This window comes from Leguminivora glycinivorella, chromosome 18 (assembly GCF_023078275.1).
Source record: "Leguminivora glycinivorella isolate SPB_JAAS2020 chromosome 18, LegGlyc_1.1, whole genome shotgun sequence".
Lineage (NCBI taxonomy): Eukaryota > Metazoa > Arthropoda > Insecta > Lepidoptera > Tortricidae > Leguminivora > Leguminivora glycinivorella.
This window is the reverse complement of record NC_062988.1, coordinates 10,828,915-10,853,266: the sequence shown is the minus strand read 5'-3', so window position 1 is coordinate 10,853,266 and position 24,352 is coordinate 10,828,915. Positions and strand designations below refer to the sequence as shown.

At 38.4% G+C, this 24,352-nt stretch overlaps 1 protein-coding gene across 1 annotated transcript; it reads right to left on the bottom strand.

The window, feature by feature from the left end:
• Positions 1-5,874: 5,874 nt before the first annotated feature.
• Positions 5,875-23,745, bottom strand: LOC125235873. Its single transcript, XM_048142495.1, has 2 exons — positions 22,390-23,745; positions 5,875-5,920 (listed from the first exon to the last, which is right to left on the bottom strand). Exons 1-2 carry the CDS (start codon positions 23,743-23,745, stop codon positions 5,894-5,896), a joined length of 1,383 nt encoding a protein of 460 aa, XP_047998452.1. The 3' UTR covers positions 5,875-5,893.
• Positions 23,746-24,352: the final 607 nt, after the last annotated feature.

The window sequence follows — 24,352 nt, the reverse complement described above, 5'->3', positions numbered from 1 at the left end:
ACCGTAATACAACATTTTGATTAAATATCCAGCGTCGTCATCCTCCTTGCGTTATCCCGGCATTTGCCACGGCTCATGGGAGCCTGGGGTCCGCTTTGACAATTAATCCCAAGATTTGGCGTAGGCACTACTTTTTACGAAAGCGACTGCCATCTGACCTTCCAATCCAAAGGGTAAACTAGACCTTATTGGAATTAGTCCGGTTTCCTCACGATGTTTTCCTTCACACCGAAAAGCGACTGGCAAATATCCCGAAATAAATCCCGAAAAACTCATTGGTGCGGGCCGGGGTTCGAACCCGCAACCTCCGGGACGAAAGTCGCACGTACTTGCCGCTAGGCTACCAGCGCTGCCATTAAATATCCTACGTAAACAAGGAAAATACCGTGTTTTTGAAGAACAAAGTTACCTACTTAAGTAATTATATATCTTTTAATTTTCTTATCTTGTCGTCTTCTTCTTGTTGGCGGAGAATTAAATCAATAATTTGATTGAAATATAGGCATGTTTGTGTTTTTTGTATTTTCAAAGAAGACTGATTTAAAAATGCGATCAACTTATAAACATATCTCAACAAAGTTTATAATTACGTTACCCATTAAAATTAAGGAAGATATAAATCACAAAAATGTATGTGAATCGGTTTAATCAAAACTTAAAATGTGATTTACCTGATATTTACTAAATATTTACTACACAAAGTGTATCATCATAAGTTCACAACAATTTCTGTAATTGTTTGCAAAGAAATTAGCAATTATTTTCACGCCGTCCATCTCTATTCACCTCATTTGACGGTATACACGACTTTTGAAGTTATCTTCTAAACTGAACATTTGTGAGTGTGTTTAGTAAAAGGTCCCACTTTGCCCGTTACTATTAACGCGAGATTTATTTGTATCTTTATATGAATAAACTGACAAAGCGGCTTTATAGCAATCGACAAAGTGGGACGTTTTTCCGTGCACACTCACATTTTAGAACCTGATGCAACGGAGCCTGTAGCGTAAGTGCGTTTTCACATTATCCGATCCGATATCGGATGTAGGACCGATATCGGATGTAGGACCGATATCCAATATATTTAAGCCGTCATCTTTGATTTTTGCCTTTGAAATCCTACATTCGATATCGGATCGGATAATGTGAATACGCACTAATATTTGCCACGGAGCGTCCACGGTTGTCCTCTTGTCTAAAGGTACCCTAGTCAAGTATTTAGTCCATGTCCCGAGCTAGTTTTCTGTCTCTCTATCGTCTCAATACGGAGCGATAGAGACAGCTAGCTACGATAACGATATTGTGTCGTTGGATAGGTGGCGCTGAGCACTTAAAACGGAACCGGTGAAAAATGTTCCAGTAAATGCAATTACAATGTCAATAATTGTCCCTTTGTGGGAGTTGTGGGACAGAATCAATTTAAACGGCTCGCCGTCGGTTTTATTCCATTATTGGCGCTCTTACTGTCGAGTTTTGGTGGGGGTTAGAGCATCATCAGGGGGGAGGGTGTTGTAGCATCATCATCATCCTCCATGCGTTATCTCGGCATTTGCCACTCATGGGAGCCTGGGGTCCACTTTGACAACTAACCCCAAGATCTGGCGTAGGCACTAGTTTTACGAAAGCGACTGTCATCTGACTTTCCAACCCGAAGGGTAACTAGGCCTTATTGGGATTAGTCCGGTTTCCTCACGATGTTTTCCTTCACCGAAAAGCGACTTGCAAATATCAAATGACATTTTGTACATAAGCTCCGAAAAAATATTGGTACGAGCCGGGGTTCGAACCCGTGACCTCCGGATTGAAAGTCGCACGCTCTTACAGCTTGGTCACCAGTTTTTTTTGGCGTTGTAGAGTGCCTGCGAGGAAAAATCAACGGCGAGTGAAATGGACCTACCCAAATTCAGAAATCATTTCAAAATGATTTCAACTTCTGAAATCTTAGTATGATATTTTATGTTCTTTTCCCCGCGGCTTCGCTTGCGTTATATTCGAAAATTACGGAATGTTCCATACTAACTTCCACCATCCATTTTATTGTTTTGAGGGAGTTCGAAACAGACAAAAAGTAGCCTACGTCACTCTCTATCCCTTCAACTATCTCCACTTAAACAGTTACGTCAATTCGTCGCTCCGTTTTGCCGTGAAAGACGGACAAACAGACAGATATACACACTTTCCCATTTATAATATTAGTATGGATTCTACGCAATATAAGTCGTAAGCACAAGTCTTCTTACCAATTTAAGCAAGAGAAGTCGCAAACATGATGCCTATACTTTACTCAGTCACTCTTTATAAGTATCTTAGATATACTTTACTCAGAGCTCAGAGATAACTACGAGTCTAGGTAATCAAGAAAGCTGTTTACAAGTCAAAACTCGCTCGTAGTCTGCAGCAATGTTATTTTATTGCTGCGAGTCTCTGTCAAAGGAGCTCCTATTCGATTCGAGAGAAAACTATTTATTCACTTGAAATAGGAACTTGGTGGAAGTCATTAAGAGAAGTTTTTTGTATTTGATTCGAAAGGGTTGTAAAATAGATCAGCTAGAATGTGCTTGGAATATGACAAGACTACAAGATTTTTATATGTTATAGAATATACACATATACACCGTGTTTCACTTAACACTAAAAACCTGAAAACCGTTTGTTCAGAATCGAGAGAGAGGTTGTATACCTTTTTCAGTATTTAGGGGTATTAATAATGGCTTGTTACGTGGACGATTATTTTTTTCCGCTACGATTTTGACGTTGTTTGTCAGTTTAATTTTAATGTTTATCATAAGTCATAACAAATTGAACTCATACCTAATTACAACCCTGTCATTTTCAATGATGGGTTTAAATTTGCTTACTGCGATTACCAGTCCAATTTGAAGTTTACTGTGACAAAGCTTTAAAGTGCTTTACAGTGACATAGCTTATATTGACCGGGATATAGACCGTGATTACCTTTTTGATTTTTGTCGAGCTCCCGATATTTCGACGCAGTTGCATGCATCATGATCACGGAAAACTGACGAAGGCGGGTGGATGTTAAAGTTGTATAGACAGCGCGCGATCTACCCTCCTTCGCGCGCGTCGGCTGCGTTCACTTTCAGCGTTACCACTGGTCGCGTTCACACTCGATGGTCTGTCCAAACACACTACACTCACAGTGTCACTACGTTTGTTCAATTCTGACTTCACCGGTTTTTTACACAAACAAATCACTGGATTCCATACATTAGATAGTTTGAAGCCATCCTCACGATTGAAATTTTCGGGAGCTCGACAAAAATCAAAAAGGTAATCACGGTCTATATCCCGGTCAATATAAGTCTAATGAAAATAACCGTGAATCATTCAAAACTCTTAGTGACATAGCTGTCTATTGGTAAACCTTACGTCGTTGCAGTAACGTACACAAATAAATAGTTTTAAGGTTTATGATGGTAGCTAGCAATTATTTTATTGAGTGTAGAGTTAAAAGTCGAGTAGAACTCTACAGTAAATGAAAAATTCAATTTAAAAAAAGAATAGTCTTCAGATTAAAAAATGAACACTATAGATACGTTTAAAAAAATAAAAATCAGTTGGGGTGTCTGAGGTTTTGAGTGATACCGGAAACACGTTGTAGTCAGCCCGGACGATAAGATATAATAATTTTTCGTTTTTCTTCGAGGTTTCAACCACGCTGTGATGTTGAGTGGTTGTGGTCAAGCAGATGTAAACATGAAGTTGAGGCAATGCGTTTCCAGTACACATGGTACTATTTTATCGCACTAGTGCGAGAAGTGGTTCATTATGTGCCTATGTCGAAATCGAAACATCAAAGGGCCACGTGTAGGTACTCTTCGCACGTTTATCGTACGACGTTTTTAGTAGGTACTAAAAAACGTCGTACTTACGATAAACGTGCGAAGAGGAAATTCGTAACTCGTGTTAATTTAAAACATTCCCTTCGGTCGTGTTTTAATTTATCGCCACTCGTTTCGAACTTCCTCTTTTCCGCAATTGTATTATAATATACTATTTTGGCTCAAATTACTGTCACCTTTGACGCATAGACTTGTAGGCATAAACCTATAAAACAAGGTGTAAAGGTTAGGCTTGGGCTCGTAAAGAGACAGTTTTACCTGAACTCAGGTCTAGATAGTCAATCTAGATTAATCTTTGGGTCGGCAGTAACTTCACCTTTTTCCTAAGGTTGTAAAAATGCCCATACACTGTACATGTTTATCGGCGAAACCACTTCAGTTTTATTGACAGTAAAAGTCGGCCGATGCCTCCAATCTGTCGTCCCGTAGATTATAGTATAGTGTAGAGATATACTACTCGTAACTGAATTTGAAAGGTCTTAGACTACAACGATTTTGTAATACACAATCGCTTACGATAAGACATTATCTTTATCGCTCTTCCGTATTTGACGCGACAGAGTCAGACTGCCTTTTAGGCTTGTATCGTTCACGAACTATGAACTGTTAGGAATAAAATCCCATCAATGACCGAAATGAACTGAATCTCTCCGTGCTCCGTGAATCGGTCTTTGCTCATTTAGTTCAGTATAGGATTGGCGAGCGCGAGCGGTTTGGATCAAGAAAGAGTGTGTGATGGCGCCGACCGGGAGCGAGGTATTTAGCAAAGCGACACAAAAACGTCAAGTTTTCATATTAAGCTTCGGTTACTTACAACCTTTCGGCCCGGAATTGTTATTGTCTGTGGAATATTCGTATCATTTTGACACTAGTCGGTCCCATTTGTTCCGATCTTTCCGACCGTTAGTGGTCGCTGGTCTGACTGAACTAAATGAGCAAAGACCTAAAAGAGCGAACTAGTTCGTGGGAGCGATTGAACGAGATCGGAGCGCTCCGATCAACGAACGAAACGGCACAAGCCTACTTACTGCCTTTCGATCGGCGGCATCTAGCGTCAACGGTTGCCATTTCGGCTAGGCACAGGCAGGCTGGAAAACTCTTACAAGTATGATTTGTATCGTTTTGAAAAATTGCGTTTTAAAAAAGGAATGCGAGGATTTATTCGTAGTGCCTTTATATGTATATCTAGTCACTACATTGTATGCAAAATAGTAACGATTTGTAGTGTGGAAGTATTTATTATTTCTTTTAAGCATTATACATTTAATCGTAGATTTTAGCGGTATTCTGAAAGCAAGTTTCAATTTACTTTTAAACACAAAATATTTTTTATTTGTATGTCTTTCCCATCACGGAATAATGGTATTCCGGACCTTTGGGAGGCGTGCGCGGGGCCGAAGCCAACACGTAGAGGCCTGTCGGAGCTGGTAATCATGTACAGCTCAGCTGAGGGGTTTACTCTCCAAGAAAACTCCTGCTTCAAGATACTTATTTTAATTACTTATTTAATACAATTATTTAGGTACAAAAGTAGGTACGTATGAGGCGCTAGCCGAGAGTCGTGTGTGTCGTATGTGCGGTTGGTGCTCCCCGCGCCGGTGACGTCATGCCCCCGCAGGCCTCACTTCTCCGGGACTGGTTTGACCGCCGATGGCGCGTTAACAACCTGCCCCCCTTGAAAGCTGCTGCTTTCAAGATCCTTCATGCAGGGTAGAGGGCACACTCGGTTGAGTGCTCTTCTAACGACGCCCTTCTGTGTGGTGAAGTCTGCGACCCTGCAGACTCCGTCAGCGCCTGGATAGAGTGTCAGGACTCTCCCAAGCCTCCATTTAAGTGGTGTGGTGTTCTCCTCCTTGAACACCACCAGGTCTCCAACCTTGAGCTCCTTCTGCCTCTGGCGCCATTTGGTACGTTGCTGCAGCTCGGCCAAGTACTCGTTCCGCCATCTTTGCCAGAAATGCTGGCGCAGCTGCTCGATACGCTGGTACCTATCAGGGTTTTTAAGACAAACGGGGGTGACGGCAGTGAAGTCATGGGCCGTCCCACCAGAAAGTGCCCTGGAGTCAGAGGGGAAAGATCAGTAGGGTCTGACGAGAAAGGAGTAAGGGGTCTACTATTCAGGATAGACTCAATTTGGGAAAATAACGTGCTCAACTCCTCAAACGTCAGACTAGCATTACCCATAATTCGCTTTAAGTGGAATTTGGCTGATTTGACAGCTGCTTCCCAAATCCCACCGAAAGTAGGTGAGTAGGGGGGGGAGAAAATGAATTTAATGTTTTCTTCATTGCCAAACTCATAAACTGAATTTTGAGCGGACCTTAGCATTCTACCTAATTCGTTATTCGCCCCTACAAAGTTAGTGCCATTGTCGCAATAAATTGTATGCGGTCTAGACCTTCGAGCCACAAACCGACGTAAGCTTAAGATGAAGGCGTTAGTGCTAAGATCGCTGACTGCTTCCAGGTGTACGGCCTTGGTCGCAAAGCAGACAAAAATGTTTAAATAGCATTTTGTTATGCGATTACCTTTTCCCTTTTTACTGGAAATCATGAAGGGTCCCGCAAAATCAAGACCGCACACCTGGAAGGGGTAAAACGAAGTGACCCTATCCGCAGGTAGGTTGCCCATCAATGGCTTCATAGCTTCACCTCGCAGTCGTACGCATGTGATGCATTTATGAACGACGCTGCGAGCTAAAGTCCGCCCGCCCACTGGCCAGAACTCTGCGCGTATGGAGCTAAGAAGCAACTGAGGGCCAGCATGCAGTAGACGTAGGTGTTCGCCTTCCATCAAGAGCCGTGTAAAGTGATGTTTGCCATCCAATAGGATGGGGTGCTTTTGTTCATAATTGCAATCGGCATTTTGTAGGCGACCACCTACTCTAATCACGTTATCGCCATCAACAAAGACAGCTAATTGCAATAAGTAGGATTTAGTTTTAAGCTTTTTTCCCTGTAAAAGTGCAGTTAATTCTATAGCATAAGATTGTTTTTGTGATAGTTTTACTAAGTAGGTTAAGGCATTATCAATTTCATCTAAATTTAAGGTTCCTTTTGTTTTCATGTTAGGGTTTTTACAGTTGTGAATAAAGCGAAAAATATATGCTACAATCCTTTTTAATTTATTAGCCTTAGAATAATTTTCAAATGTTATCAAGGGTGATTGCTCAATATTAATCAAGGCAAATATTGGGCAATCGCTCTTCCTTTCAGGTAAGTTGGTATCTATAGACCCTATATTTTGCGGCCAGTTATTCTCATCCTGCAATAGGAAGGATGGGCCATGCCACCATAAACTAAGTTCCGGTAACTGACCAGGTTCGACTCCTCGCGAGGCCAAGTCTGCAGGGTTCAAGGCAGTCGGCACATGTCGCCAGGAATCTCTCGTAGTCAATTCATGTATGTCATTAACACGATTTGATACAAAAGCTTTAAATAGTTTAGGTTTGTTTCGTATCCAGCCCAACGCCACCGAACTGTCAGTCCAGAAAACCTTGCGCTCCACAGAACAGCGCAACGCACTGGTGACCTTTGCAGCTAATCGCGCGCCTAATAACGCCCCCGACAACTCAAGCTTCGGGATCGTCAATAAAGTACGTAATGGGGCCACGCGCGTTTTGGCACATAAAAGATTAATAGCTACATTGCCAGCGCCATCTGTGGACCGCAAGTAGATACACGCAGCATAAGCGGCTTGTGAAGCGTCCACAAAACAGTGCATCTCAATTGAAGTTGGGCTGGAACACAAAACGTGTCGAGGAACCTTTAAGCCTGCCAGAACATGCACATTCGACAAAAATTTTAACCATATTTTCTTGACATCACTTGGTACTGCATCGTCCCAAGATAATTTAACACGTTCGCTGCGGCAAACCAAAACCTTAACCCAAAATCTAGTGCGTTACGAGGCCCAATCCGCCCCGTAATAGTTTACATCGTAGTGCGTTACGGGTATAAAAGTGCCCCGTACGCCTAAGTCTGTTAAAAGTGCTGTAAGTTCCTGAAATGTTGGATTTTCCAATATTTTTTTCGACTAACTGTAAGAATATTAAATTTCCTACGTCTCATTATCCCCGTACGTGGATACGATAAAAACTCAGAAAATTATATAGAAAAGAAAATACGGGGTTATTTTATCCCCGTATCGCACTAAAATTGAAAAAATACGGGGCTTAGTACACCCCGTAACGCATGTAATGTATTAAGGTCGATAAATTAGTAGTGGTGGGATATAAAAAAATCGATGTATATGCTGTATTAATAAAAAGATTTCACATCAAAAATATGATACTTCGCACTCTTGTATTTTTGTGAAAGTAGTTAATATAATTAAGTAACAAAGAAAAATAAAATAAGATAAACCATCACCGTTTTTACATATTAAAAACATATATTTAATTACCTGCCTGCAATTAGATGTCAATTTGTGGTGATTTTGACGTTTATTGTGTGGGATAACCTTTGTTTTTGGAATATAGTAGTTCTAACGTGTGGTTCGAGCGCTTAATTTTTAATTTGCCGATAACAAGTATTTCAGTAAGCACTGCACTAACGATACTGTGCCCACAACCCCGTACGGGCCAGCAAATTCTTTTACGGGGTTCATGGAGACCCGTATCGCACTAGAAGGTAATTTTTGTCCCCTGGTCGGTACGGGGTTCCTGAGACCCCGTATATAGTTAATATATCAATAAATAAAACTTTTGAACAGAAATCCAAATGTATATTTGTCATTTTCGTAGTTGTAAAAATGACCAAAATACAGCTTCCGCACCAGCGGAGAGAACACGATTTTTCTCACCCGCACTGAGTGATGACAGCGTACGGGGTTCAAAAACCCCCGTAACGCAGTGAACGTGTTAAGCGTCCATAAATTCTGAAGCAGTATTTTCAATTTGATTGTGCGTGCACTGAGCAAACCCAGTGGGTCAAATATTTTGCAAGTATTGGACAAAATTACCCGCTTTGTAATGGCAGAAGTATTTTTGTCCAATTTCACTGAAAATTGTAGGTTATCATGATCAGGAAACCAAATTAAACCTAATACGCTGGCCTGTTCTGTTTATTTAAGAGGGGGTCGTACGAAATCCTCGAAAAATGCATTCGGCGTTTAACAAATGCTGCTCACATTTCTAAATTAAATGAAATAAAATAAATGTAGTTATTATCTTAAAGAGTGTGTCTACAACTTTTGACTATTCACAATCTCCAATTATTAACGGGGTAATAACTAAACCCACACAAAGTTGACCTAAAATGAGAAAAACGTATGTCGCCGTTTAGTAAACTTTGTTAAAAAAATTCAATACCCTAGTTATAACATTATGTGATTCTGAAAGCCAGATAAATGGACTACAAGTTTTGGGGTTTTTTATATTTTTCCTCTCAAAGGCAACAAAGAAATTTTACCTTAAATTTAAACTATCGTAAAATTTCCATACATTCGCCATTGCTGTCAGAATTCTCCTTTCGATTAGATGCCGTGAGCGGCTCATCGGAGGCAGACGTGTCGCCGGTCGCTCCGCGTTGACAATTAAATTTGACAAATATTTTGACAGAAAATAGTGTACGTACACGAAAAACCATACCAGTGTAAAACTGTGCTCAAAATAAATAGGGTAAGTCGATAATGTCAGGTGGAGATCCAATCTCATTTAAAGTGTAAAAGTGCATGGCTTGTGCATCAAAAATAAATAAAAATATATCACATTATTAAAGAAAATAACGAACACAACCGAATGAGTATAAATGATTTCATTCTAGTTCGGTTAAATTGAAAAGAGTTTCATGTTTTCTTTTACTCATTGGAATAAATTTTCATCACGCTGGTATTAACAGTACGTCATTTAAAAAATATATATGACAGCACCTACGTCAAATTCTGTCAACCAGGTTGTATGTAAACAATTATAATTTAATTTATTTTTACATATTTAGATACTTATTAATCGATTCTTACTTAGAATAGAAGAAAGGGAAATGCGGGCGGGTATATAAGTACCTATTTATTAAATACAATATTCCGTATGGTGTGCTTCTGGTTCAAATTTTTATATAAAAAAATGTTTCAATGCATGTACATACCACGAACACGTAAGTAACCGTAAGTTCATCGTTGTTTAGAAAGTAACGCTCGTTTTGAATGGCACTTCTCCATTCAACTAGACCAGATGTTCATGGAACAGTCACCAGCATACGTATATGACTATGAACGGCCGTGACAACATATCCGATTATCTATAGGGGCCATAAGTATATGACGACATATTCCCGGCAAAAAATTGTGATGCTTCGTGACCGGCAAAAACATAGTCTCTCTTTCTAGCGTCTCGCGAGCGTAGCGTCGGGCCAACTGTATGGAAAAAGACGCCGCGTCGCGTCGGCGCGGCTTAGCCATACAGTTGGCCCGACGCTACGATCGCGAGACGGTAGATGTGGGAGGGTCCTTATCCGTATAAATATCTGATCGGGTCGCTTAAAAATATTTGTTTCCTTATAAAAATCTAAATTACACTCTCACTCGCATAATTATCTATCCATTGTTAAAGCAAATATATATCTTACGGGCTAGAAATCATTAATATGTAATTAAAGTGCAATAACAAACCCTACCTTAGTTGCCTTAGAGCGGTAAATTGTATGACGTGATTTGACATCTCACGAAACACGTGATATTGTCGTTGCATATGTCTGTCTCATCTGTTCTTAAACTATGACAACTAAACTTATTACAAATCTGATATCAGAAGCCTTTTTACAAGCTTTTATTCAACTTGCCTTGTTAGTTTGGGTCAAAACGTAGAAGCTAAATTTGACCCACTTTACGGTTTCCGATTGAGCTGAAATTTTGCACACATATGTAAATCACGTGACAATGCAATATTATGGTATCATGGAGGTGATCTGATGATGGAGCAGAAAGGTGGTCAGAGGAACTCTGTTATGAAACGTCGTATCCCCATTGAGTAAGGGGTTTTTAGAAACATCTCGGAGAGCAATAGATGATTGTTGAAAGAAAGGTACAGTCGGCTAAGGTAAAGCTTGTGCCAAAAATGAAATTTTTGCAAAAAAAAAATTATAAATTGGGAGGTGTAATTTTTTATTATCTCTGCATTTCATTGAGAAGAAAAACCGGCCAAGAGCGCGTCGGGTCACGGTCAGTGTAGGGTTCCGTAGTTCCAGGGAAAATAATATATTTAGGAGCATGAAAATGTCTGTCAAAGTTGGCATTTAAATTTATTGTATTATTTATTCATTTTAACTTTATTTTTGTGTGAAATTTTGCTCAGAATTTGTTCGTTATCCTTTTGAATGTAGTGTATACCTACACTTCTAAAGTTTATGTTCCATACATACTTACTACAATTTTCTTTTCATTGACAGACGATTTCAATTTCAATTTTCAATTTCAATTTGATGGATAAATATCCGCGGCCTGAGGGGTGAATAGGATCAGGAATGGGGGGAATCGGGTCGCAAAGGGGGTGAATAGGTTTACTAAGGGGTGATTAGGGTCGGAAGAGGGGTGAATTGGGATGCGTGGTCAATGGTTGTCAAATTGTATAAAAGATATATAACTTAAAGTGATGTTTTTATGAATGACCTCTCTGTATATGGACGCAATTTATACGTCAATGTATTGCTTCGTAGTTAGACTAGATACAAGAAATCAACATTTAGAAATGTTAATTACACTTCTGTCAACCTCCACGTTTCACCCATGATTGCTATAATATAAATGGATTACTTTAAAATAAAAATCATAAGTATGAAACTATACAACTAGGGAAGAAATAAAATTATTTTATTGAATAATTTTTGATTTGTTCTTTTTCAAGTTTATATAAATAATAAATTCTCAATTCGCTCAAAGGTTGAAAGAGACACCTTATAGGGATAAGTTCGCCTTTGTACACCATAACTATACTGTATTTATATGTCCTAACTTGTCTTATGTACAATAAAGTGTTCACATACATACATACATAAATTGAAATAGATATCATACACGAAAGAAAAAACGACAAGGCCTATTGATGGCCGAGCCGGGAATCGAACCCGGGTCTTCAGCTTACGCAGCTAACGTCATTACCACTAGGCCACCCGCCCGCCGTGTGGTACCCAACGAAATTTCTCTAGTGTATGTTATCTCTGATAGGCACATTTTGACCACCTCGTATATGAATCTTATAAGGCCCATTTGCACCAACCACTTAACTCAGGGTTAGTGGGCTGTCAACTGTCAAATTCCATGTAAAATAGTGGGTTAACCCTCAGGTTAATCCTCCATCTTCGTTGGTGCAAGTGGCACTTAGAGGATTACGGTATAGCGAGAGACATGGCGGGTTCGATTCCCGGCTCAGCCACCAGGGGGCCTTGTCGTTCTTACTTTCGTGCGTGATATCTATTTCAATGTATAAGCATGAAAACGGTTATGACTTTATTTTCAAATAAGTAATTTTTACTGATAAACTTTTTTTTTGGCATTTAATTTTGTAAGGTATGCTCCCAGCCGAAGATCAGCGCTGATGAAGAGGCACCAAAGAAAACACGTCCGTTCCATACAAGATTTATTAGCAGAGAGCGAAAATATAAACCTACCCACAATCAGTCGGTGCCTATAATTACTAAACTACCCACATATGTCACAAATTTATTTCAAAAAAACTTAATGTCATTATCAGTTTGGCGTTAATATTTGTGGGGTTTGAAATTGGACCAGAAGTGATATTAAAAAAAAACTATACATTTGTAACCTTTTGAATTTTGGAAGTCGGTTAAAAAATCTCGCCAAATGAGAATCTTTTTTCGCACAATTGTAAAACTAAATTATCTTTACTAGTTACCTCTAAAATACTAAATGAAATGACATCTATTGCGACTTAAGTAGTTTGCATAAATTAGTAACCCAATTCACCTAGAGACGGCGCTGCACTTTGGGCTACTTAGTACATCGTTTTCTGAATATTTTGGGTTCATGGGGTCGGAACGGGTATGAACTACAGTAATTTGTGCTGAATAGTACCAAAACCGACTTTTGAACGTCGATAGCACTTTTTTTATATGTTCCATGCTAATTTTTTACACAAAAAATCTTCCAGCGGTGTGAACTTCGGTTTGTCTTTGAAAATATGTCGTTTTATTTAGTAATTTTCGCTCACCCTAACGTTGGGGTGAATAGGGAAAAGTGCTAGGGTTGACCCTTTTGGACTACGAACAAAACCTGACTAACTAATATGTTATGAGTAGTCGGTTATGTATTAATAAAATAAATTTATCGAAATCTACACATATGATAACCTTAAACCAACCTTTATAAATGGTGCTCTGACGCAGTGAACAAGTAAGTATGGTCGTGGGCAGTGCGGTAACGTGTTAAAATATAAGCATAGTTTGTTGCTATTTTTCATGTTTAAATAACTTCTAAACTAACGTAGTGGTATTTAGGGTGTGCAAACCGGTTAACCGGTTAACCGAAAAACCGGTTAACCGAGACTTTTTGGCCTCTGTTAAAAACCGGTTTTTATAGTCTCTAACCGGTTAAAAACCGAAACTGTATTTATTTCTCAAAATTTGGAAAATTAGACATTAAAAGGTTCAAAAATACGTAATTATTTAATGTTTTGTAATAATAAAGATTTATTCATTACTTTTCATTGACAACATTATTATCTGTAATGCGTTTATTTTAAAAATTTGTCCCGAGTCTACTCAATTACACATTTTATACAATACAGTAGAGTCCAGTTAGTATATTACGACTCCGCATAGACCTAAAGTCCAACCTCTTACAACGACATAAGCACAGGTACCTATTTATTTGGTTTTCGTATGTGATAGTATGAAAGTACATCCGTTTATTACGAGTCCGATTTTAACGACCAGCCGCTTTTTACGACACATTTTACACAGAATCCGTCCGTCAAGTCCGGTTGCAACGACGAGCGACAACGTTTTTAGTTTTACTAGTAAATTGAGGAAACAAGGCTACTTCCACCCGAGCACGGCCCCCAGTCTTGCCTACAACAAGCAGCAACATTACATTGTGGCCACGTAACTTTTTGGAGTATTGCATTTAAAATTTTAACAATTTGTTCGCCTCGGGTCTAATCTTATAAGCTAAATAGAACCCAATTTGTATTTTTCGATTGCGTGTAAACTAGCTTTACTTACAAATGATGAGCAAGCACGCATACTAAAAAGGACTTTTCTATCTAAACAAGTCACAATAAAATAAGGTATTAATACTATGATGATAATAATACGCTGTAAATAAACCTATTGATTGTAATGTTTTAGTAATAGAGATGTAGATATTACTTTCAATTAAAAGAAATGAAATTCGTTTTGTACGACATCCGGTTAGTACGACGTAATATCAGCGGTCCTTTGAGCGTCGTTGTAACCGGAGTCTACCGTATATTTCAAACTATATTTTTTAAAAGAAAGGTAAAATGGAGATCTTGGTTTTCTTACATCAATTGCTTGTATTACTAGGGGCTCTGGGAGCTGTAGACCTTCGCGACATGCCTAGAAAACGCAACTGTCGAATTACATTCAAACCGCACAAGCCTTTTTTAGCAATTTCCGCATTTACCAAATTTCCAAAAACTGGATAAAAATGATTTTCATCGTGCAAGTAATACCTGCTACGATATCATCAACATCAGAATTCTTAAAGATAATGGTAATTATTGCGTAGTACGGCCATTTACTAAAAATCCTCAAAACCGGTTAATAACCGGTTAACCGGTTTTGAAGGAAAAGTCTCGGTTATTAACCGGTTTTTTAAGTTAACCGGTTTTTGCATACACTAGTGGTATTCAAGTAAAAGGTTCACAGTGAATATTAAGTAGCTTGCCAGAAATGTGTTTCTGCTTAGCTATACCTACCATTGTAAGTATTGAGTTTTGTATCATAAAGTCAAACTAGGCATTTATTACTAATGATTTACTCTGTGGGGTGCCTTTGATCACTTGCATGGGGTAACATTGACCATAATGACACATAGTTGATTATTGTCTGATTATGTCACGGTACTTGTTGAGTTGAGGCAGATAATTTGATCTCTTCGTGTGATAAATATTGAAATTTTTTCTGCGTTGCGCCGTTGCTCAGAGTGGACGTGTGTCTGGTTACTAATTGAATTTGTGTTTTTAAATTAGTGTGACTTAATTTTGCAATTTTACGTGGGATTTCTATTTATCGGTGCCTCCTTGTCTTCCTTGGGAGTGGACGAACTTCGCTTGTCGGCCATATTGGAAAGTGTCGGACTTCCTACTCTAAAGTGCGAAGTGTTGCGAGGAGTTGAAGAGCGGACGATTCGTGTATACTTTTTGCATTTTTGTTCCGCGCGGATTTGAACTCGCGGTCTCTGCGTTGCAGCCGCTGTCCGTACCGCGGAGCTACGGGCGACTGGGCGAGGCGGCTCGAAAAAGCGGTACTATTGCGAGGACGTACTTGAAGAGTGCAATCTAATTTGAACCGTACTGCTAACGTAATACAGCCGAATCGAGAATGTCGTCGTGTTTCTACTGCAACCTTGGTATTGATGAAAACAAGCTACTGATCTGCACGGGGTGCGCCGGTGCTTATCATTACACTTGTTTAAAAATGACATCGGAGCAAGTAGTAAACATTAGGCAGACATGGTTATGTTCGTTTTGTACATCAGTCAACACTAGGCGTCGAAGAAATGATAACACCCCGGTTCAAAGTTCACAAACATCGGCAGATTTTAATGATTCTATTATGTCATGTGATGGAGATACGGAGGATTCGCGACTGTCGGACAGGGCCCCATGCGGGGGGCATGCGGCCAACAGTAATGTGATGACCACCCCTCCAAACTTGTACCAGACCAGGGCAAGTGATAATCCACTGCAATCCTCCTGCCCCGAAGCTGTGTTACATGATATCTTATCTAAGGTGACGTCACTACAAACACAGCTTTCAGCAATTCAGCAAATACAATCCGACTTATCGCAAGTCAAGTGCGACATAGCTGAGATGAGGTCGAGTATAGACACCAAGCTTGGGGACCTGGGTGAGAGGATCAATAATATCGAGTCCCGGGTAAGCATACTTGAGGAAAGCAAATCTGAGCTAGAGGATATTAAAAAAAACATCAGTGATGTCATCAATGATTCCAGAAGAAATGAGCAGTGGGTAAGGAGATCCAATATACAGATTAACGGTGTCCCGGAGATGAAAGGGGAAAATCTGTTTACTGTTGTCCGATCACTGGCCGAAATTAGTGGATTCCAGCTGAACACAAATACGGACATCGACTTTGTGACACGTGTCGCCGTAAGAAACGACAGGGACAGTACCATACCTAAACCAATAATTGTGAAAATGCAGGCTAGATATAAAAAGGACGATTTTATGGCATGCCTACGGAAACACAAAAATTTAAAAGCTTCTGACCTTGGAATTCCCAACTGTACTAATCGTATTTATGTTAATGACCACTTGTCTGCTTACAATAAACACTTACTCAGAGTTGCAAAAGAAAAAGCGCGTCAAAAAAATTACCAATATTGTTGGGTCCGAAACTGTACCATTATGGTGCGTAGGGATGAGAAGTCACCTATTTTATATATTTCCTCGGAGGAATCTTTAAACAAGATCACATAAGTGTTTATTCTACTTATTTAGGAAAGTTAAATCTGAATTTACACGTTTATAATATTAAGACCAGTTCAGTGTTTAAAAAAAATTGCAGAAACAAAAAAACATTAATTATTCAATTATTTGTATACCATATATTTTTTTACGTCATAAAATACTCTCGCCATATAATATTATATATGGGTAGGTACACCATTTCTTGCATACTATTAATACCAATACGCTTTGACAACATTATTATTTCCATTAACTATACTTTCAAAACAACAGAATCGTCCATAATATTTACTAATTTTGTTTTTCCCTGTGATTAATACGAGTTTAAGTATATATTATCAAAATGTACGTGGTTTAAGATCCAAAACCAATGATTTTCTTCGCAATGTAATAAGATTTGATTACGATTTAATTTGTCTCACTGAAACTTGGCTTTTACCAGGTATTTTTGACACGGAGCTTTTTGATTCGCGCTATACAGTGTACCGGACAGACCGCGATTATGAGAAAGTAGGCATGACACGAGGAGGTGGCACGCTTATCGCTGTACACCGTAGACTCAAGGCTAAGGCTTGTGATGTCCAACCGATGGTAAGCCTACCTGACGCTGATATTACTTGGGTCGACATACCTGTTTCTAAGGGCCCTGATTTTATGAAATTAAGGATATTTTGTTGTTACTTTCCGCAAAGTAGGTATCAAGTTGACTCACAATCTTCATTTTTTGAATTTTTATCCAATATTTTCACAGATTTTCCAAATGATAAATTTCTGGTATTGGGGGATTTTAATATCACTGGAGCATCCTGGGTTTCTGTCAACACCGGTCAAACGAAATTAAAGATATCAAATCCCCATTTTGATAACTTAACAATACAACTATCTGCTTTTATGTCTTTTGTCGATTGGTATCAATTTAATGACATACCTAATAAGAACGGTAGGCAGTTGGATTTGGTTTTATCTAATATCGACTGCACCTTATCACCAGTCGAAGCGTTGGTTCCGATAGATGGTCATCACCCAGTCTTTTGTGTGAAGACTCATATAGGGTTGACTGATCACTTTTTAAAACCTAGTTCTCGTCTAGTTCGTCGTTTTTTCGCGGCTGACTATGACCTCATAAATGAAGAATTGAATAAAGTTGATTGGGAACACGTTCTATCACTCGATGATGTTGATAATGCAGTAGATATGTTTTACGAGATAGTGAATAGAGTTATAGATGATTTAGTGCCCACTAAAACGGTCAGCTCTAGTGATAATAAATTCCCGGTGTGGTACTCTCGACCTTTAATCAAACTTATAAAGAAAAAACTTAAGATACATAAGAAATGGAAAATTTACGAGAGAATAGCTGATTATATAAGTTTTTCAAATTTGCGAGCAAAAGTTAAAGAGATGGAGGCCACATGTTACAGTCTTTATATTTCTAGAATTGAAAATAATATTCGATTTAACTCCAAATATTTTTGGACTTTTATGAAATCTAAAACATCTATTAATGGTGTTCCAGATACATTATACCTAAAAAATAATACCGCGTCTAATGGGCAAGAGATTGCAGATTTATTTAACATTTTTTTTCAATCAGTATTTGAAGTAAATCAAGATATAAATCAAGATCCTACCATATGTTTTCCCGAGTCCTGCATTGGTAACGACTTTCCTAATAACGTTATCAGTACTGTGAATATAACTTGTGAGATAGTTAAAACATATTTAAATAACCTGATAGTATCTAAAGGCTGTGGTCCGGATGGGATACACCCGGTATTTTTAAAAAGCTGTCGAGAAACATTAGCGTTACCAATAACCATGCTATTTAATCTTTCTTTGTCATGTGGGTCTTTACCAAGCATTTGGAAGCGCTCAGTGGTAACCCCTATTCTTAAGAGCGGTGACAAACATGATATTCAAAATTACCGTGCCATTTCAAAATTATCTGTACTTCCGAAACTTTTTGAGAAAATAATTTTCGATAATCTCTGTGGCATAATTAGCCCTATGTTAATACACCAACAACATGGATTTGTCAAAAAGCGTTCTACCGAGTCTAATCTTTCCGAACTAATTGATTTTGTGTTGGAATCTATGGACAAGGGATTTCAGGTAGACGCCATATACACAGATTATTCTAAGGCATTTGACAAAATTTCACATTCCATACTTATAAAAAAACTAGCTACTTTTGGCATTCATGGAAACCTTCTAAGATGGTTTACATCGTACCTACGTAATAGAACCCAGGCTGTAGCTGTCAAAGGTTACATTTCTAGTTTCGTTCCCATTTCATCCGGTGTTCCACAGGGGTCTCACCTCGGTCCTTTACTTTTTAACATCTACATAAACGACGTAGCCAAATGCTTTCAACATTCTCGACTACTGTTGTATGCCGATGATACCAAAATTTTCTCTATTGTTAAATCTGAAAATGACTGCCTTAATTTACAAAACGATCTTAATAGATTAAGTTCTTACTGTTCAGCTAATAAGCTCTTTTTAAATGTTGAAAAATGTTGTGCCATCTCATTCTCTCGAAAGAGTAATCCTATAGTTTTCAACTACTTTCTTGATAACAAGCCTCTTAAAGTCGTAACTGAAGTTAAGGATTTAGGTGTAACTTTAGATCGCGAACTGCAGTTTATTTCTCACATAAATAAAATATCAGCTAAGGCATATAAAATGTTGGGATTTGTATTCCGACAAAGTAAAGATTTTAAAAACCCCAAAACATTAGAACTACTTTATAATGCTTATGTCCGATCAAATTTAGAATACGCTAGTACAATTTGGTGTCCACACTTTAACGTACATATTGATACAATTGAAAAGATTCAAAACAAATTTATTAGAAGGTTGAAATATAAATTTTGGGATTTTGATAGTACACATATTGAACCTCTAAGTAAGCGTCGTGAAGTCAATGACCAGATACTTCTATACAAAATTTTGAATGGTTTGATCGATTCTCCTAATCTCCTCTCAAAAATCTCATATAGGTGTCCGAGTCGGCGTACTCGTTCTGTAAGTTTGTTTGCTACTCCGTCATGTCGTACAGCGTATGCAAGAAATAGGTTCCTAATAAGGGCTTGTAAAAATTATAACGATAAATACATTGACTATGATATAAACCATATGTCCGTCCAACAGTTTGTTTCTGCAATTAAAAAAAAAAAAAAAAAAATGCTAAAAAATATCTAAGTATAACTTTAATAAATAACTGAGCATTCGTTTCTGTTTTATATTAATATAGTGTAATAGTGTAGTAATATAGTAAATATATATACAGTATAGTTTGAAAATATTGTATATTGTTTAATAATATAGTTAAGAAATATATCTGTTAGTAACCTAATAACTTAAGTCTTGTCTGAGCAATCACAAATGTTATTAGTTATAAGTGGAAACTGTTTTGGCTATGTATTACCTAAATTATCTTTTTTGTTGATGTAATAGTTTGCTTGTTTGTTTCCCAAGTTTAAATAAAATAAAATAAAATAAAATAGCCTAAGCTATAATTTAAAATTATATTATGATTTTTATATGTTTTTTTGTGTTTTATTTATTACCAAGTATGAGTTTCAACATTTTCAACTCAAGAAACTGAAATTTAGAGAAGAGACTCGGAAATTGGGTAAGATAAAGAGTCTGATGCAGATGGCGATGGCGGTATTGGGATAAGATAAGATATGCGTCGATATTCCCTATCTTTCTTTGTGTCTCTGACTTGACTGCTGCTAGCTGTACTCTATTCATTAGGTTTTTATTTTATACACATACTTTATTTTGTATCAAACTAAATGATAAAAAAACCTAACGACCAAAAAGAATAAAGAAAATATCTGATAGTCTTTAATACAACCCGCATATACGTAATGCACAGCACAGGCCTCCGAAGACCTGCAGGGCAATCATAGTCGCGCGATAAATGATAAAACATCGGACCGTCCCTATTGCACTTACAAATAGTGCGATAGGGCTGAATGTTTTATCATTTATCACGCGACCATAATTGTCTGCCTGGAGGTATCGGCCTTCACACACGACTTTGAATAATGTTTGCGGGGATAGGCAGGCTGACGATTTTTAATCTAAGTATAGAAAAGTAACGCAAAATGAAGTGCAAAGTAATTTGAAATACACCTAGATAAACAATCAACTGAGTAAGGAACGTTATCTACATATTTAGGTAAATTTAAGTCACATGAGACATGAACAGCGAAGGAAAGCTAGATGATGCGTATTTTTTCTCTGTCTTCTTGTATGCTACCTTTTTTACAGTTTAATTTCTCAAAGGAGGTCAGTAGTTGACTACAAACTCAAAATAACACTCTTGAAAAAAATTAAGGGTCACTGACCTTTCACAGTAAATTGAGGTAGTGTGAGTGAAGGGTGTTTGTGTGTGTAATGGGGTAATTTGACAGATTCTGAAAATTCTCCCTGCTCTACCCCCGTGTTGACGTACAGTCATCTTCGAATATTTGTGGGCAGTTAGTTCTAAACTTGTGAATGGGAAAGCAAGCTGAGGCGAGCGTTTTTTTAACGAGCTCGTATATGTGCCTTAATTTGCTTTCACTTTCAGCGCCGCTCAGGAAATCATCGTAATAAAAATCATGCTTCATTATCTCGGAAACTGTTTTGTCGGGACATTCATTTGCCAACTGTACAAGGCACCTAGCACTTAAGAAAGGCGCTGAGCTGGTCCCGTAAGTCACCGTATTGAGCAGAAGTACATCAAGCGGCCCCGTTTTATCGTCTCTCCAAAGAATTAATTGTAGATGGCGCTGCGATTCATCCAAGAGAATCTGCCGGTACATTTATTGTATGTCTCCGGACAAAACGAATTCATGCTGCCGGAACCTAATGAGGATATCAAATAATTCATCCTGTATAACGGGTCCGATATATTGCAAATCATTTAATGATTTTTTGGAGGTAGATTTAGCACTGCAGTCAAAAACTACCCTCAATTTCGTAGTTTCACTGTCACGAATAATTGCGTGATGCGGCGCGTAGTAACCAAAGTCGGGTTTATCAATTTTATTCAAGTGACCTAGTTCTTCGTACTCCTTAATAAAGTCGCAGTACTGTTTTTTAAGAACTGGATTTTTATCCAATCGAGTTTCTAAATTCAAGAACCGTTTTTTTGCCATATTAAAACTATCGCCAAGCGCGTTTTCAGGATTTTCACGTAACGGCATTTTAACTAAAAATCGACCGTCGTCTAAACGTCGCGTGTTATCTACAAAGTGTTTTTCGCAAATATTTTCCTCATCGATTTTCGCGGCGTTAGGTAATGAGATTTCTTCAAGTTCCCAAAACCGAGTGAGATCTTGTGAGATTTGTTTCGTGAAGCAACATTGTACAATCTCGTCATCGTCGTCGTCAGAGTCAAGGTCACCGAGGGGTCCCGCGACCAACCAACCTAATTTTGAAGATTGAAGAACAGGTTTATTTGGTCCGAGCTCGATTTTCTCCGACGTCGTGATATTGAAGAAAAATTCAGCACTAAGTAGAAGATCAATTTGAGATGGACGATAGAAACCAGGATCCGCTAGCTGCATATCCTCAGGTATGTTCAAGTCTGAGGTATCTACATAATTATTAGGTAAACAGTCTACGAGATCATCCACCACAAAACAACGAATATCAATTTTATAAGGGCTCGTTAACGAACTTAAAGTGAGCTTGCACCGGTCAGAGACATTAAACGATAAATTATTTAAGACGTTTATACAAGCCGGCTTTCTACTATTAGAAAATCCCAATTTATTTCTCATGCGTTCAGTTAAAAAACATCTCTGTGAACCAGGGTCTAACATTGCCCTAACAATTTGAGATTTATTATTTTGAATGTTTGTTATTTTAACTAAAGCTGTGCATAACAATACCTCCCGGTCAGCTGTCTCATTCGCGGCGCACGCGCTGGCCGCGCTAATGACGGGCGTCGGCCCAGCTGTTTTGTTATCTGCCTGTAAGGATAATGATTGACTATATTTATGTAATAATGTGTTATGTCTTTCCTTACAGACTTGACACGAACCTACTAGACGGCATTGCTCGACGTTATGACCACGCCTCAAGCAGTTCAAGCAAAGATTTAACTTCAAGACCTCGCTTGACCTACTTTCAACGTTCATGGCCTTGAACTTGACACACTCCGAGATCCTATGCGCGCCGTGACATACTGGGCATGTCGGCGGCGACTTAGTACTCTTATTAGAGTGCGTTTCTTGTTTTTGAGATGTACTTGCAGCAGCGACAAACGCCTTAGTAGTTTTAGGCTGTAGGTATTTATTTTCGGCTGGTTTATCGCTCCTGCAAGCTACCATTGTCTCAAGTACATCGGCCCGACTGCGTAAAAACTTCAAGAACTCAGGTAATGTAGGCATATCTGTTAAATCGGCCTTATATTCTTCCCACTTTCTAGACGTAGTGGGGTCCAATTTACTAGCGATCAAGTATATGATTACGTCATCCCATGACTCAGTCGGGCGGCCTAAAGATTTAAGGGCGCTTAGGTTTTTAGTAACGTGATCAATAAGATACCGAATTGACCGATGTGACTCACGAGTCTGCTGATCTATGTTAAATAATGCCTTCATGTGATTATTTATAAGCAGATTTTTATTATCATATCGCTCGCACAGTAATTCCCATGCCATTTTATAATTCTTAGCCGTAAACTCAAGCGATTTTATTACGACACTGGCACTGCCCTCTAAAGAGGAGCGTAAATAATGATATTTATTTATGTCAGGGATGGATTCGTTCACATGGATCATGGCTTCGAAGGTGTCGCGAAATTCCAACCATTTTAAGTAGTTTCCATCAAAAGACGGGAGAGAAATGGTTGGTAAACGTATTTTACTGACAGAGCCCGTTTCGAGACTCGATTGGGCTGTTCGGGCAACCTCGGAACCATGGTCACTATTACTCGGATGGGAATCAATTATTTCTTGGGTGGCTGAGATGAGAGAAATGAACTGCGTTTCCATGTTGTCCCTTTCTTCCATCTGTTCTTCTAACTTACTACTTTTCATTTCAATTTGTGTTTGAACGGAATCAAATTCTGAAAATAATGTTTGTAATCTAGCCAAACGAAGACTTAACTCTTTAATTTGTACTAAAGTTATGTTTGAACGGTCAATTTGTTGTATAACGGAAAGGTAATCCTTATATTTCGTCACACGACCCTTATAGGTACCTCTTTGACGTACTAATTCTTTTATAGCTTCCTCTGACATTTTAAGCTACCTATTTAATCAAAACACACTAATTCAATCAAGGGCGAATAAAAAATTAGGTAAAATAACTTGTGCACTCAAACCCAATGAAATGTCTCGGCAGTAGGTCCAATGGCACGTTGAATGGCAGCGAAGTAGGTACACCGTGCACGGGAAACGCCCAGCTTGGCACAGGAATGCGCGCAGATATCTCGATTAGTTATCACTGGAATGCACGGTTAGCACCATATGAATTTAAAGAAACACTAATTTGTTGCTAATTTGGGGAATAATCTAAAATTTTAATCGAAATTCCTAACGTACTTATTATTCTACTTTTAACGTACTGAGAAGTTTAAAAAGCTGTAATGCGTAATTATTTTATTACCTAAATAGAATACAGGCGATAGCAAACTATAAAGTGAGGAAGAAATATTAGATTTTTAAGAATTATGCGAAAGAAATGCAGTTGCTATGCAAAGATAATGATACAGCACAAAATGGACGCTCGCTTATCGCACTGAGTAGGTACACCTTTAAGCTAGCAAATTACGTAGTTCATGAATGCAAGTAGGCTTCTCTTAATTTAATGCACAGTAACGAATAAGCAGCGATTTTAATAGTTATA

Excerpts from the sequence above, each read along its gene's own strand:
- LOC125235873 (XM_048142495.1), bottom strand. The coding sequence starts at position 23,745 with ATGTCAGAGGAAGCTATAAAAGAATTAGTACGTCAAAGAGGTACCTAT. Across the intron at positions 5,921-22,389 it reads ATGAGACAGCTGACCGGGAG|GGCACTTTCTGGTGGGACGG; the intron begins GTATTGTTATGC and ends CTCTGACTCCAG.